The sequence below is a fragment of the Phragmites australis genome, chromosome 2, assembly GCF_958298935.1.
Source record: "Phragmites australis chromosome 2, lpPhrAust1.1, whole genome shotgun sequence".
Taxonomy (NCBI): Eukaryota; Viridiplantae; Streptophyta; class Magnoliopsida; order Poales; family Poaceae; genus Phragmites; species Phragmites australis.
The window spans coordinates 15,509,028-15,525,723 of NC_084922.1; the positions used below are offsets into that span (position 1 = coordinate 15,509,028).

A 16,696-nucleotide genomic window follows, 5' to 3' on the forward strand; every position below is an offset into this window, starting at 1 on the left:
CAAAAAAAAAGGGAATAGAAAATGAACTTGGATCAGTTGTTAGATACATTACTGAACTACAAATGCATGTAAAAAGGAAAAGCAATGCTAAACTACATGCATTCATTGGATGAGTTGTTTGCTTTCGCATTTTGTCATTCCATGTCTATAAGATTTTCAGTAGTAGATTTGAAAGAAGTCTATATATGCATTTATTGTTGTATTTCCTCCTGTCACTATTATATGATGTCATGTAAAAGTGACTGGAGGTAGTAGTTATTTAAGTACAATTGTTATTTTCACATAATTATAAATTATCTCTTATTTCGTTCTTAGCAGAAGTCTCATGACCAAACTTCTTTGTGATGGACTATTAACTATCCATTTTTCATGCATCATTAGCCACTGTTATCCAAAGTTAATTTATCATTTTTCATGCGTCATCAGAAACAACTTACATCCTGATGTAGAGATCCAGGTATTTAAGCACAAAGTGTTATATCTCTTTAATATTTAGATATTTAGATGTTTGAAATCTACTATATGTACGGCTTGGCCATAGGCTGAGTACATGTCAGATCCAAACTGTGAGATCAGATATTCACATGGGGCCACACCAGAACATTAGATCAGTCATTGGCCGTAACATAGTCGTATATAAAGCACTTCCGTTATATGTCTAGGCTTATATCATTGTCGTGTTGTGTGTGTCGCTGTATTTATGATGTTGTTCTAGATTCAGTCGTTTTTGCACATTTTCACCCAATCAATATTATAATCTCGTATAGAATTTTACCTCCTATTACAACACACAAGCATTTAATTAGTACAAGCAAAATGCTGTCCGTGGTCTAGGTGACCAGGGGTTGTGCTTTTCCCCGAAGCTTGTTCTTAATTTACCAGGGAAAAAATATCTATGCATTTGCATATATTTTTGGTTGCTCTAAGCCTTAAAACATGTTTCTTTTTGCTAAAAAGTTAAAAAAATTACTTATTTTATACCTGTCATCCGCATCATCAAAACCATCATCCCCTTCCTTCCCCTGCTTCGAATCCTCCGCCCGTCTCCAAAACCCACACCCTCCCCAGCCTCGCCGCCTCCGCCTCCCTCGCCTCCTCTTATACGCCTCGTCCCCCACCGCCTGTCGCCCTAGTTCCCACCCCCACGCGCTGCCGCCATGTACTCCACGGCCATGTCCCTCTCCGCGACGGCTGCGGTCGCCGGCGGCGCCTCCTCCAGGCCCGACGCGATCCGGCCGGCCGGGCTCCGCTTCTGCGGCCTTCGGCGCGAGGCACTCGGGCTCCGTTCGCTCCGTTGCTCACCGCAGGTGTCCGCCAGGCGGAGCGTGCCGGCTGCGTCTGCGGCGGCGGAGAATGGCGAGGCCGGGAGCGGCGGATTCGACTACGACCTCGTGATCATCGGAGCCGGCGTCGGAGGCCACGGCGCCGCCCTCCACGCCGTTGAGAATGTCAGTTTCGCTTTCGCTGCTTTCCGGTCTGCTTTGGGGTGTGTGTCCAACTGTCCATGGTGGGCGCTGCTTCCACTGTCGTCGTGATCTGGTCAAATGTGAATCGAGAGATGTTGGTGCCAGCGCTCGAAACTTGTTTGGATTGGCTGGGTTTAGACAAGGAACGGAAAAGTCATAGGCGTTGGTTGCTATGCTGATGCTAAAGCTGGGAATGTGTTGAAGTATGGTAGGAGTTACAGTTCTGCTAAACCTCGGTAGCAATGTAGCCAAATATATGCGTCGGTTCAGTGGCTTGTTGTAGAGCTCAGTAGCTTGGAATAGTATCTTGAATTACTTATTTTCGGAGATAGTACTTATGGATCGTTTTAAGAAACATGTTCCAACTGGACGGGGCTTACTTTGTGTTCAAGTTTAGGATAAGGAAAGGAAAAATCACAGACACTGGGTGCTGTGCTGGCACTAAATCTGGATAGTCGTTTTTAGTAAATTATGAGTTGCAGGTATCCCGAAACTTGGCAGGAATGTAGTGATATGTGCTTTGGTTCTGTGACATGGTGCTAGAGCTCTGTAGCTTGGAACCAGTTTCTTGAATTGCTAATTTTAAGAGATCGTACAATTATATTGTTTTAAGGAGTTTCAATAGTTAAAGCAGAAATGCTATAGTACTACAAGTCCATACTGTAACATGGGAAAATACTCAGAAGAAAATCATATATAAACAAGCAGTTGCATCAAGTGACTTGAACAAATGTTGCATTGATATATTTTCAGCTAGAAGCATGTAAAATGTAGTCAACAATGTCACTTTTCATAGCTACTGCAATAATTTAACTCCAGTAAAGCACTAATCTCCCAATATCAGCCTGTCTTAGGATGCCCTTAATTGGACCTTGGAATTTGTTTCAATCAATAAGGCATTGTGATGCTGAGCTTCCTTGCGATATCTTATCGATGGAGATATGGTTATTGTCTTTTGATGACCATAAATTAGTACAATTCGAGTTTTCCTGTCGGTAATTTAGTACTAGCTTTTTTGGGGCTATTGGATCGGTAAACTCTTTCTATATGTACCGGCGTACTGCTAAAAGGGTGAGGAAAATTTGCTTCTTTTCTTATAGAGAATTAGGATTCATTCATGTGTGACTTGTTGCAATTCTTATATTATGTTTCCTTTTATAATTTAGAGTCTCTGTGTTTGACTCCTCTATATTAGTTGGTTCTTTTGACTATTGTAGTTGTTATCTGATGATCTAACTCTGGCAAGAAATGATAGTCTGGTTATTTTCTATGGAAATTTTACTGTCATCATCACCAGTCCAGAGTTCGAGTTTGATTTGAATATATTGGAAAGTGTGGCATTCTATTAATTTTCTTTTCTTTCGAGAATAGTATTGCTTTGCTAGTTCTGATGGTGGCAGCAGGAAGTCTGGCTTAGCATGTACTTTTCCAATTAAATGCTAAACTTGTCCTCGTGACCGTAGGCACCTATACCTATCAATTGTGCTCTATTTTGGGAGTTATCCTGTGAATGAATGGGTGATAGATCCTTGAAATGTTACAAATGTCCACCTTTTATGGACACAGAGCTTAATCTGTACTTCCAGCAATTGAACTATTGAATATTTCAAGAAGTGTTGCTAATGATTTGTGAAAACTGACTCGTGCAGGGTCTGAAAACTGCCATAATTGAGGGAGATGTTGTGGGTGGGACTTGCGTGAACAGAGGTTGTGTTCCATCAAAGGCGCTCCTTGCTGTCAGTGGTCGGATGCGGGAACTTCAAGATGAACACCACATGAAATCATTGGGACTACAGGTGTTATTTTCAAACGGGAACAGCTAATTGTTGTGCATGATTGAACAATGGTTTGCAAAATGCATGGAATCTCAATTTACAGCCATGTTGAATCTGTGCTGTGCTAATTGTTTACTTTGGCACATCTATTTTATCCACCAATCAAGAAGGATTTGGTAGGTACTGTTCTGTACTTAATAGGAAGAATAAATAGCAAAGGATGCTTGTATCATGGTAAATGTAGTTTATAGATAATCCATGTTGAGCTCAACTTACTTTGTTGGATTTATTTTATCCATCTTTGGTTCTTTATGTGAGTGGAAAATATTCACGCGTAATTGGATTAATTGAATAATCATCAGGAGGTTACATATATAGGCCGGTCCGGATATCCTCTACACACGATTAACATAAACAATATATTCGGGAGGGATATCCGGTCACAACCAAAGGAAACGCGTGATCCACGCAATTGGCACAGGCTTGAAGGGCTGGCGCATGCAGCAGGAGAAGGGGCGCATGGCACCGAGCCTAAGATGCTTGTCTAACACGCCCCCACAGTCTGAGCGTCGGCAAGGCGGACATTCAGACTGGATTTGAACTCAGTAAAGACAAAAGTAGATAGTCCCTTGGTGAAGATGTCGGTGTACTGTGAAGATGTCGGAACATGGAGCACACGAACATCACCAGCAGCGACACGCTTCCGGACAAAGTGGAGATCAATCTCGACGTGCTTGGTGCGCTGATGTTGCACCGGGTTGGTCGAGAGATAGATTGCATTGACATTGTCACAATAGACCAAGGTGGTGCGGTGAAGAGGGCTACGAAGCTCATGAAGCTCCTAAGTAACCAGGATACTTCGGTAACAGCATTGGCAACAACTTGATATTCAGCCTCGGCACTGGAGCGGGAGACCATGTTTTGGCGCTTGGAGGACTAGGACACAAGATTGTCACTAAGGAACACAACATAGCCCGATGTGGATTTCTGTGTGTTTGGGCAACCAGCCCAGTCAGCGTCAGAATAAACAATGAGATTCGTTGGTGCAGAGGGACGAAGAATAAGCCCATGATCAATGGTGCCATGAAGATATCAAAGAATATGCTTCACTGCCGTGAGATGCGGTTCCCGCGGGTCATGCATATGAAGACAGACTTGCTGTACAGTATAGGAAATATCTGGGCGAGTGAAGGTGAGGTACTGAAGCGTGCCTGGGAGACAAGATTGTCACTAAGGAACACAACATAGCCCGATGTGGACTTTCGTGTGTTTGGGCAACCGGCCGAGTCAGCGTCATAATAAACAACGAGATCCGTTGGTGCAGAGCGACGAAGAATATGCCCATATCAACGGCGCCATGAAGATATCGAAGAATATGCTTCACTACCAGGAGATGCGGTTCCCGCGGGTCATGCATATGAAGACAGACTTGCTGTACAATATAGGAAATATCTGGGCGAGTGAAGGTGAGGTACTGAAGCGTGCCTGCAAGACTGCGGTACTGTGTCGGATCACTGACAGGAGGACCAACATCAAAGGCGACCTTGGGATGAGTATCAATAGGTATACTGCAAGGCTTGCAATTCGACATACCAGCATGTTCCAAAATATCCAACGTGTACTGATGCTGAGATAGAAATAGGCTGCTACCATGGCGTTGAACTGAAATCCCCAGAAAATGATGAAGGGTGCCCATGTTCTTCATGGAAAACTCCCGCTGTAGAGCATCAATAGTGCGACGAAGAACAAGAACTGAAGATGCAGTTAGAACAATATCATTGGCGTAGAGGAGTAAATAAACAGTGTCTGCGCCTCGATGATAAACGAAAAGGGAAGTGTCGGACTTAGCCTTAGTAAATCCAAGAGTCAAAAGATGGGAGGCAAAGCGATTGTACCATGCACGGGGCGCCTGTTTGAGTCCATAAAGTGATTTGTTTAGATGGCAGACAAAATCGAGGTGGGAGGAATCAACGAAGCCAGTAAGCTGGGAACAGTATACTACCTCAGTCAGAGTGCCATGAAGAAAAGCGTTCTTGACGTCTAGTTGATGAATTGGCCATTGTCGAGCAAGAGCTAGTGACAAAACTGTGCGGACTGTGGCTGGCTTGACAACTGGACTGAAGGTCTCATCATAATCGACACTTGGGTGCTGTGTGAAACCACGAAGAACTCAACGCACTTTATATCTGTCAAGAGTGCCATCAGCCTTGAATTTGTGCCGAAAAATCCATTTACCAGTGACCACGTTTGCCTTGGAGGGGCGTGGAACGAGATCCCAGGTGGTGCTGGCCTAAAGAGTAGCGTACTCTTCCTTCATAGTGCGACGCCAATTCGGATCGGCAAGTGCGGACCGGTACGTCTTCGGAATCGGCGAGAGCACGGGCCTGCAGATTGAGGCGGGTCACAGGTTGTCGATAGCCTTGTTTGTCACGAGTCACCATGCTGTGGCTATTGATGACCGAATGGATTGACACAACACCGGGAGGTGGGAGTTGTGGCCGCGCGTGGCACGGGCACGAGCAGGACCACACGTGGTGCCGGGGCGGCCGTGCATGGCGCAGGAGGACTAGCTGGGCCAACCGCGTGTGGCGTGGGGGAGCCAGGGGTGGGGTCGGGCGTGGCCGCGCGTGGCGCGGGCTCGATCCTTCGGGGCACGATCGGGGAGGCTGCAGCTGGGGAGGCCGTGCGTGGTGCTACTTGGCCGAGTGCGGGCGCTGGGACAGTGCACACGTCCACAGGGGCCGCGGCACCAGAGGGGGTGCACAACGGGGCATGTGGGGGCGTATCACCAGATGCGGTGCCAGACGACGCAACAGCAGGGGTCGTGGGAGTACCTGCACGAGAGAGCAAGCATGACGGCCCAATGGGAGCCGACGCGTACTCAAATTCAGACAAAAAATCAAAACCATTAGCGGTGGGTGAATTCGACTCGGGGAAGGGAAAAGATGCCTCATCAAAGATGACATGACGAGAAATAATGACCCGATTTGTCGATAGATCAAGACACCGGTAACCTTTGTGATTGGAAGAGTAGCAAAGGAAGACACATCATGGAGCGAGGAGCAAGTTTGTGGGGGGCCGTGGCGGACAAATTAGGATAACACTTGCAACCAAAAACATGGAGGTGGTTGTAGGAGGGATGGACATTGTACAAGGCAAAGAACGGGGGTGGAAGAATCAAGCGTCTTAGTGGGAAGCCGGTTGAGGAGGAGGGTGGCGGTGTGGAGAGCCTCAACCCAAAAGGAGGGAGGGAACAACGCCTGAAATAAGAGTGAGCGCATAATGTTATTGATGGTACGAATAATGCGTTCAGTCTTACCGTTCTGTTGAGAGGTGTACAAACATGACATTCAAAGGTGAACGCCACGTGTAAGGAAAAAGAACAAGTGAACGAGTTGTCAAATTCTCGACCATTGTCACACTATACCATCTTGATGGTTTAGCTGAATTGCATTGCCACATAAGAGGAAAAAAATAGAAATAGTGCTAAAAGTGTCGAACTTGAGACAAAAGAAAAGTCCAAAGGAAATGCGAGTGATCATCAAGTATAACAAGATAGTATTTGTAGTCTGACACATTGAGGACAGGAGAAGTCCAAAGATCACAATGCAATAAGTAAAAAATGTTTTGAGCTCTAGACTGAGATGGGGCAAAAGGTAGGCGTACATGATGACCAAGTTGGCAAGCATGACATATAGTATCACTGGCAGTTTTATTACACGAGATGGCGAAGACAGACACAATATTGTTGAGCGCGTCGTGACTGGGTGGCCGAGATGGCGATGCCTGAGGGTAGCAGGGACACCAACAACAAAAGCACATGGCGGGGTGACGGACCGCGGCAGGTGCAAATGATAGAGGGAACCTGAGCTATTGCACCTGATGATCAGGTTCTGGGACCTGAGATCCTTCACAGAAAGGCCAAATGGGTCAAACTCAACAGAGCAATTGTTGTTAGTAGTGAACTGGCGAACAGATGTAAGATTTTTAGGCGAAGATGACCATAAAGATTAGTAGAGCCAGTGGAGGTGGCGGGCAGCAAAGACCCATTACCGACAAAGATAGATGGAGTAAAGGACCGAGGCGGGAAGGAGAATGACAGGTTACCGGCGTCAGAAGTCATGTGCGAGGAGGCCCTGGAGTCCATGTGCCAGTTCGTGGTCGGCGGTTGCGTTAGCGTCACGGTGTTGAACGCGTTCTGGTCCAAGTGCCCGAACCCGGACATGGGAGGCCAGTTGGGGGTCTCAGTCGCCGGTTGAGGAGCGGACTGCATGGGCATATGTATGGGTGGCACAGGCGGGTAGGCTACCATAGCGTGCGGCACGCCGTCGGGGCGCGGCTGTGGCACACTGGTTCCCGGGGGCGAGCGCCGATGCCCTGCTGTGGTCCGGGCCACATTTGGATGGTGCCTGCCCACGGATTGTAGAAGGACGGCCATCCGGACGGAGCGCCCTCGTTACCGGATTTGTTGCCGTCGTTGCCATGGGCGCCCCCGTTGTCGCGGTGCCGACGACGATTAGCGCTGCTCGACCCACCGGAGGAGCCACTGTTGCCCTGCGCCACGGCGGTGGGTGCTGTGGAGTGACCGCCTGAGGCGGCGGCCTGGCCACTAGAGGACTGAGCGCCCCCCTTGGCGCCAGAAGAGGTGTTGGCGAGGAGGGCAATCGACGGCTGGGTGGGGCGTGACGTCATCTCGAGTTCGTCAAGGAGATCGGAGCGCACCTCGAGGAACGTCGGGAATGGCCACTGCCGCTTGAGAGAGCTGCCATGTACCCAAACTTCTTGTTCAGACCGCGTAAGACGGCGAGGATGAGAGTTCGATTGGGAACAGGCTCGCCGAGGGTGCCAAGGGCGTCGGCCATGCTCTTGAGGCGGCAACAGTAGTCAGAGATATTGATGTCACCTTGGACGAAAGTGCGGAACTCGGCGTCGAGATGCAGTGCCCGTCTCCCGCTTGCTGATGAATTGCCCCTCGAGCGCTTGCCAAAGGTCGTGCGTGGTAATGCTGTGCTCCATGACGATCTTGCAGAGTTCGTGCGTGATGGTGCCGTACAACCATTTGAGGACGACGCAATCCATCGATGGAGTCACGGCAACGTCGGAGAGGACGTGGGCGGTTAGTGAGTACTTACCCAATGTGATGAGGAACCGACCGCGTCACTTGTAGTTCGGCGAGCCGAGGTTGAGGATGACAGGCACCAGAGCGTGTATATTTTGGACGGCGATCGCCTGGGCATGTAGATTGGCGATGGCGGCGGCTTCGTGGAGAACCAACGCCTGGGTGATAACGTCATCGTGGGCGGCGGTGGCCTCCTCACGCGTGTGGGCGGCTTCCTCCCGTGCACGGGCATTTGCCTCGCGCTCACAAGTAGCAGCGTATGCCGCAACAACAACGTGGGTGGTGTCGTCGTCAGCCATGGCACGGTGAGGATAAGGCGGTGGCTAGGGTTTGTGCGGAAGCGCGTGATCGCACACGGATCATGATACCATGAGCGGAAAGTATTCACGCGTAATTGGATTAATTGAATAATCATCATGAGGTTACATATATAGGCCGGTCCGGATATCCTCTACACACGATTAATAGAAACAATATATTCGGGAGGGATATCCGGTCACAACCAAAGGAAACACGTGATCCACACAATCGGCATGGGCCCAAAGGGCTGGCGCATGCAGCAGGAGAAGGGGCTCAGGGCACTGAGCCAAACATGCCTGTCTAACACTTTAACATAGTTATGATGCCTTGTCCTTGCTCTAAATATATGTTGTCCTATACTGAATATGATTTTGAAAAGAAATCAACTAGGAATGTACTTTTTTCTCATGGATCACTAACTATGTAGTGCATACATTGTTTGGTGTCGAGTTATTTTTGCCCTAACCCTGCTAATCTTTTGTCATGCTTGTAACAGGTCTCATCACCTGGATATGACAGACAGGCTGTTGCTGATCATGCAAACAACCTTGCCTCTAAAATCCGCAGCAACTTGACTAATTCAATGAAAGCTCTGGGTGTGGATATACTGACTGGTGTTGGTACAATTGTGGTAGGTCATCTAATCTTTCCCTTAGCTTGGCTTAAAAACAGCTATGTTTTCCTATTGAGTGTAGTGTTTCATGCAAGAAGTAGTGTTCACATCTTCTGATCTGGGTATACACTTCACTTTCACTTGCGATTTTTAGCTATCAAAGGATCATACTTGACTTAATTGCAGGGATTGACCTGTATCCTAAATATAAGCCTTCCCAAGATAACTAAAATTGGTCAACCTCCTTTGCATCTGGGCTACTTAAGGAGTCATACACAGTTTTTATCACATTGTTATGTAGTTATATCAGCCATCTAAAAGAGTGTTACAGGAGTACAATGTACATCTCCCTGAATTGGAACGTTGTGTCAAATATCCTAGGTATTCTTTACACTAAAGCTAAAAAATATCTATCTCTGCTATATAAGATGTCAGGTATAAACATTGGAATGAGCTATGTATGTTTTATAGTGTGTTCACATGCAGTTGAGTATCACTTGTAATAAAATGTTTCTGTTTCTGATATCTGCAGGAGAAGCAAAAAGTGAGATATGGTAAAGTTGGTTTTCCAGACAAAGAAATCACTGCCAGAAACATCATAATTGCCACCGGGTCTGTTCCTTTTGTTCCCAAGGGTATTGAAATAGATGGTAACTACTGTTTTCTTTGGAATTTTATGTCTTTAATACAGTTGGCCTAGCGAAATAACAAACAAAGCTGTTCAAACTTCAAACCTTGCATGGTTCAGATAATTTGAGCTTCACATTTTACATTTGTATTAATTTACGTAATGTTGAACTGCATGCTAAAAGGTAGACAAACATGCCAATGCTAAGCTTGAAAAATTATTTGTAGAAAAACATGAAAGTCAATCCCTGGACACTCTCTGTTATGTCGGAATTACCAGTGGCTAGAAATGAAACAGAAACTACCACTTGTCTTTTTTGTATGATTAGTGGTCTTTCTTTTTTGTTCGATGCCCTTTCGATCAATGAACCAAGGAATATCAGAATAATCACAGGAGAAACTAGATCTAAGTGTCCTGCTGCTGCTGTTGGTGCTATATCTTGACACTAGAAGGTAGTTGATTATATACAAAGCAAGTGTACCTCAGAGTTTCAATGCTCCATCATATATGTTGTGTATTGCAGCTGCAATGTCTTACTGGTCGATCCCTCTGTTTCCATCTTTTTACAGTTCTTATAAAACCTTGCTGGATGATTTTATGCAGGTAAAACTGTATTCACTAGTGATCATGCACTAAAACTTGAGTCAGTCCCTGACTGGATAGCTATTGTTGGAAGTGGTTACATTGGACTTGAATTCAGTGATGTATACACAGCTCTGGGAAGTGAGGTACATAAACAATTGTTGCAACACATGATTATCTAAATACAGGCTTAGGGGCAAGCTTGCCTTGGTTGTTACTTTAGCAAGTATTACTTTATCGTGCATCATGGAGACTTGGTTTCATGCAGTGTAGTAAAAAAGGGTATGCACATGAATAGTGTATTCGGAGGGCATTTAGTGTCCATGAACAATTAATCTGATATTCTTTCTGTTTAACCATCGAACTGCCTATTTTGATTCATTTCTATTTCATCAGCGCATAGTGTTAATGTAATACTACTGCTGTTGCACAATATTCGTCCGGTCCACATACATAGGAGGCGCAAAAGCTAAGTAATTTTATATGGAATTGGATCGTTCTTGCACTTATAAGATTGATGCCGTATCGATCTATCTAATAGTTACATGTTTGATACAATTCTACTAAACATCACTCAAATATTATGCAGCCTAGGTATGCGGACTGGACAGATATAGCAAAACAGAGTAGTGTACATTATATGCATTATATAGATGTTGACCTAAGTAAAATTTCTTGTGTGCTGTAGTAATTTGTTTCTTTAATGGAATGTGCCATAACAACAGCCCTGCTTGATATTTCTGATGTTGAGTACAAATGATTTAAAACTTGTATCCTAGTGATAACATTATCATAATGTTAATACATACATTATTCTTTCTTAATATCTAAATAATGGCAAGGCCCAGAGCATCTAGTCATCAACCATGGGCATATTTTAGTACTATCCCAGTGTCTTCATGGTATCTCCTAGTCACCAAATAAGCCTCCGAGTGGCTAGCCATATTCGCAATGGACCCTCAGCCCTCTCCATCTAGCCTCACACGTTTCCGGAGAAGTACAGGGTCAGTTTATCCAGATATAGGGTCAGGTGATGTGGTTGAGTAATGCCAACAACAGTGCGATTTAGCACTGGGAGAGAGGGTTACCCATGAGCCATCTCTCTCTCTCTCTCTCTCCCTCTCTCTCTCTCTCTCTCGTCATGATTTTGTACCAGATATTCTATATATATTTGTGTGTGGACATTGTAAAAAAATATCAATGGCATAGGCACTTGGCTCACTGGGGCGCCATAACAACCATGTAGCGAAGTGAATCTGCTGTACTTTGCCTTTGTGTATAGTAGGCCTCTTCCATGTTTCCTGAATTTGATGGTGATACATTAAGTTCAAAGGCGTGGTATTGAGTTTACATTATAACAGAATTATAATGTTAGAATGAACTTCAATATTCATTATCCATGGTTGTGCAATTAATCTTTGTTGTAATCAGATGAAGTTTCATCTGCATTTATACAAATTTTGATCGAGCAGGTTACTTTTGTTGAAGCTCTGGATCAATTAATGCCTGGTTTTGATCCTGAGATTGCAAAATTGGCCCAGAGGATTCTTATCAATCCTCGGAAAATTGACTATCACACTGGTGTCTTTGCAAGCAAGGTAAACTTAAGCTCAACTCAAGCTTTTTCAATAATGTTTTTTTTCCGGACACAATTGTATAATTTACACCTTGAAGTATTCATGTCTCTAGATTACGCCAGCGAAGGATGGTAAGCCTGTTTTGATTGAATTGATTGATGCTAAGACGAAAGAACACAAGGAAACACTTGAGGTGAAAGATATTCAATATTTTCTTTTGTCCCCTTCAGTTCTTACTGTAGATGGTTTTTACAAAATCTTTGCTACTTGCACCACCTTGTCTGTCTTGAGATGAATGAGTTATGATGGAAGATAGCTGTGTATTCCATGCCATTATCAAATACTCCCTCCGATTGCAATTATAAGTTGTTGGCCAATTTTTATTTTGACCAACAATATAAAAATAATCATTTAGATTGCGAACATAAATTTGATATTACTAGATTCATCATTAAAATATATATTTTTTATTTGAAATAACATATTTTGTATTCACTAGTCAAAGTGTCACATTGAAGACCATGTCAATGTCCTAAACGACTTATATTTGCAATCTGAGGGAGTATTATTATTGCCAGCCTAGGTCAAACTGTTTTAGTAGACATGCTATTTACAGATTATCCAAACTGGTAGGCCAAGGCATTTTTTCAGAATAATGTGAGCTGTGTGTACTATGTGCTAGTTTGCCGCTCTTAGTGTCATATTTTGGTGAGCCAGTGCTGTTTTTAAAATAAGATAATCAGGCATTTGCATTATTTATTTCAGTTGACCTTTTATTAGTTAGAATCAAGTTTTCTCATGTATGTCATTGATGGTAAAAATAAATGGAAAAGAAACAGCATTTCTGCTGTTTACATTGGTGATTTGTTTTCATCTGAAAACTGGGATTTTGTGTCCACAGGTGGATGCAGCACTCATAGCTACTGGAAGGGCACCATTCACCAAAGGACTCGGCTTGGAAAATGTAAATATTTGCCATCAAATTTGCTAATTTTAAGCATGGTAGTATATAAACGATGCCTTTTTCTTCAGATCAACATTGTAACACAACGTGGTTTTGTTCCTGTTGACGAGAGAATGCAAGTTATGGATGCAGATGGCAATGCGGTATGCTAAATATATCATGTATCACTATTACTATTTTCTTCCTTTGCAACATGAATATCTCTAGAGCATGTTTCATGCAAGTTTTCAACAGAAACATCGATTTATGTGTAGGTTCCCAATTTGTATTGCATTGGAGATGCCAATGGTAAACTCATGCTTGCTCATGCAGCCAGCGCACAAGGAATCTCAGGTAAACAATTTGTTTATTTTCTCTTTTATGCGTTTTCTGCTGCTAATTACTGTAGTTGTTTTACAAGCAAGTATTTATTTGAATATAGTTGTGGAGCAAATATGTGGGAAGGACAACATCCTAAATCATCTAAGCATCCCGGCTGCCTGTTTCACTCACCCTGAGATCAGTATGGTTGGGTTGACAGAGGCAAGTCAGATCTCTTTCGCCAATCCTAACATCCTCTGCTCAACGTAGTAGAAACCTGCTGGGTAAATGTGTTATGAATAGGCCAATGAATGTGTTGTAGCTAATCGATCATAATTCTATGTTTTAGTTGCATCAGAACAAGCAATAAAAATCGCAATTATCAATCAATTTGATACTTTTTTGGGGATTGCAAACAGAACTTTTATAATTCCTAATCAAGTTCCCCCTACTTTTCTACAGCCACAAGCTAGGGAAAAGGCTGATAAGGAAGGATTTGAAATAAGTGTTGTTAAGACAAGCTTTAAGGCTAACACAAAGGCTCTGGCAGAGAATGAAGGAGATGGACTTGCTAAGGTAATCGTGCTTTTCCACCCTGTCGCATTCTAAATTTATGCATTGGAGACTTGCAATGGACATAACAACAAGATGAGCTATGGAGTTAGTAATGGTTGGTAACCTTGTATCTTCAAAGTGACAAGACATGAATTTTCTTTTCGCGTAGATGATTTACCGACCTGACACTGGAGAAATTCTTGGAGTTCACATTCTGGGTTTGCATGCTGCTGACCTCATCCATGAGGCATCGAATGCCATTGCCCTTGGAACACGTGTGCAAGTGAGTTTGGCATGCATTCTTTTGGTTATCAAAACACATAATTGTCGTCTGTAATTTGCGCATAACCTTTTGCGCCCTGCAGGACATCAAGTTTGCAGTTCATGCACACCCAACCTTGTCTGAAGTTCTGGATGAGCTCTTCAAAGCTGCCAAGGTATTTATGTCTATGTACCCTTGTTATTGTCATGCATATAATTCTTTTGGCTGAAATTATGAACTACATGTCATGTTCTTTTTATACAGGTTAACGTGGGTATTCCGCATTCTGTAAATGAGCCAGTTGCAGCGTAGAGAAGAGTGGAGGCCAAATCATCTGCCACAAACCCTGTTAGATGTCCTTAGTACCATACGAGGTTGCTATTTACAGAAAGTGATTTGTAGCTATTGCCAGCCGTAATTCGTATTGAGCTCCACGGATTAGTGCCAAACTTGTTCTATTTATTTAGGGAATGAGAGATCTACAGCTCCGTACTATGTATGAAATAACTATAAATTTTGTAGCACGTGTAGAGTTTATCCGTACAGTGACATCTTGTTAACTTCTCCACACCTAATTTCTGGTCGTCTGAGAAAGACAACCACAGATTGTTTAGCCAACGGCTGCTACCTTGTTGGCTGGGTTTCGGCGCTCCCGGCATGCTCCTCAGGGTTCAGGGTAGCAGACTGGCCTTGCCGTAGTGGCTGATGTAGGGGTGAGGTGGTGAGCTGTGGAAGATGGAGGACTGCCGGTTGGCGGTGCCAGGGTAAGAGAGGCACGATGACCGTTTGGCAAAACTGTGTTAGCGTGGTAGGGGTAGTGGCCGTTAGAGAGGGGTAAGGCCGTGGGCTTTGGGAGGTGGAGGATTGCTAGTTGGTGGTGTTAGAGTAGGAGAGGCGCGATGATTGCTAGGCAAAGCTGTGTTAGTGTGGTAGAGGTGATGGCTGTTAGAGACTTGAGAGGGTAGGGTAGCAGGGTGGGAGAGTGACATTTGGAGGAAGAACCACATATGTTGGACCTTGATCATACCGTGGAAAACTATCAACCGAAATTAACATTGTTCTTAGACGATTGGAATATAGCAGTGCCCTAACTTCTCTGTTTGGGCGATTGCTTGAACAAATTGTTTTTAAACATTGTCTATTAATAACTTTTAAAATATCAAGTTGGAAACATGAATATCATGTGTAAATTTTCTTGAGAAGTATTTTTATAACATTATAAATTTGTAAATATATTTTAATAAAAAAATGGTCAACGCGTTCGTGACTATAGGTAGTAACAATAAGAAGGCATATGCAGCCTTGGAACAGGTTAGGCTGGCCATTTACTATGTACTTAATCTTTTAGCATGTCATTTATGTAGGATGCTTTCCAATGGTTCAAAAAAGCTGAACTATAGCTACCAAACATGGCTCAATGTCCTCTTAAAAGATACTGCACTATATGAAATTTTGTAATGTTTATGGTATTGGCATGGCCGCATGAGCGTTAGTGACAGTTTTTAAAAATATACTAATTTTTAGTTATCAATTTTGAGAAAAAAAGATGATTGATGAAAGGTTTACGAGAGTTATTATAAAATGAAATGGCACCATCAACTTATTGTCAAAACCATTTGGCTAGTTTTCCAAAAGTTGCCAAATGGTTTGACAATAGGTTCATGTCACCAAATGAACCATATTAGACTCTCAATTTTACCACCATCGGTGACATGAGTAGTTGTGTTGTGATATAGCTAATCTCTATTTGAAGTGTTGATAAGAGTTAGTCACCATGTGAAAAGGTGACACTTTTAACGTTAAAGTTCACGTTGCAACAAAAGAGCCATTGTACTTCCGTCGCTACTGTACTTTTTTTCACCATTTTGAATGGTGAAATAATCTATCCATCTTTTGGAACAATAACTATCTTCTACCACTATTCACACGATAGCTTGCTCCACCTTCTGTTGTCACACACCTCCTATAGTGTCAGAACTAGATATTAATCCTTATTGATATTTCAAATGGACATACAGTGGCCCTCGAATTCGCAAATCGAAATTTACATTCAACTACGCAAAAAGAGGGAAGATATAGAGCAAATTGGCACAAAATGATAAATCTGGTGCCTATATTAGTTTTGGAATAGAATAATATTTTAGCAAAGGTAGAGATAAAGTGATATACCAGCTATTTCTCTGTTTCTGCTCCTCCAATTCGAAAATCCTGATACGAGCGTACGCGTGACTTGAGAAGTTGCGATGTGCTTATTTGTGTCCGAGTCGATCATGGGCGACGGCCGGCGAGGGAGGTTTGGGTTAGGGTTTCAGTGGGTCTAGAGGAGGTTTGGGGGAGATGACTGGTGAGATGGAGGGTGGGCACCGAGAGTGCTGCTGGTCGAATAGTGAAGGATTTTTGATAGACGATATCGACTGACGGAATAGTGAAGGATTTTTGAAAGACGGTATCGAGGATAATAAAAGGATGACAGGGTGGAAAAACGCCGTCGGAGAGGTGACGAACGAGCTTGTCATTTTACTGTCCGAAACCGCCGCGTGTTGGGAAATCGCGCA

General features: G+C 43.8%; 1 protein-coding gene across 1 annotated transcript; it reads left to right on the top strand.

Moving 5' to 3' along the window:
• The first annotated feature begins 993 nt into the window (after positions 1-993).
• Positions 994-14,709, top strand: LOC133900902 (dihydrolipoyl dehydrogenase 1, chloroplastic-like). Its single transcript, XM_062342184.1, has 15 exons — positions 994-1,448; positions 3,116-3,262; positions 9,157-9,291; positions 9,806-9,923; positions 10,505-10,629; positions 11,956-12,081; positions 12,173-12,253; positions 12,962-13,024; positions 13,093-13,167; positions 13,279-13,357; positions 13,446-13,546; positions 13,787-13,900; positions 14,049-14,162; positions 14,245-14,316; positions 14,406-14,709. Exons 1-15 carry the CDS (start codon positions 1,158-1,160, stop codon positions 14,451-14,453), a joined length of 1,689 nt encoding a protein of 562 aa, XP_062198168.1. The 5' UTR covers positions 994-1,157; the 3' UTR covers positions 14,454-14,709.
• Positions 14,710-16,696: the final 1,987 nt, after the last annotated feature.

Bases quoted from the DNA above. Each gene is read 5' to 3' on its own strand.
- LOC133900902 (XM_062342184.1), top strand. From the start codon at position 1,158: ATGTACTCCACGGCCATGTCCCTCTCCGCGACGGCTGCGGTCGCCGGC. The intron at 13,025-13,092 runs GTAAATATTTGC...CTTTTTCTTCAG, and splicing joins AAGGACTCGGCTTGGAAAAT to ATCAACATTGTAACACAACG. The intron at 13,358-13,445 runs GTAAACAATTTG...ATTTGAATATAG, and splicing joins CAGCGCACAAGGAATCTCAG to TTGTGGAGCAAATATGTGGG.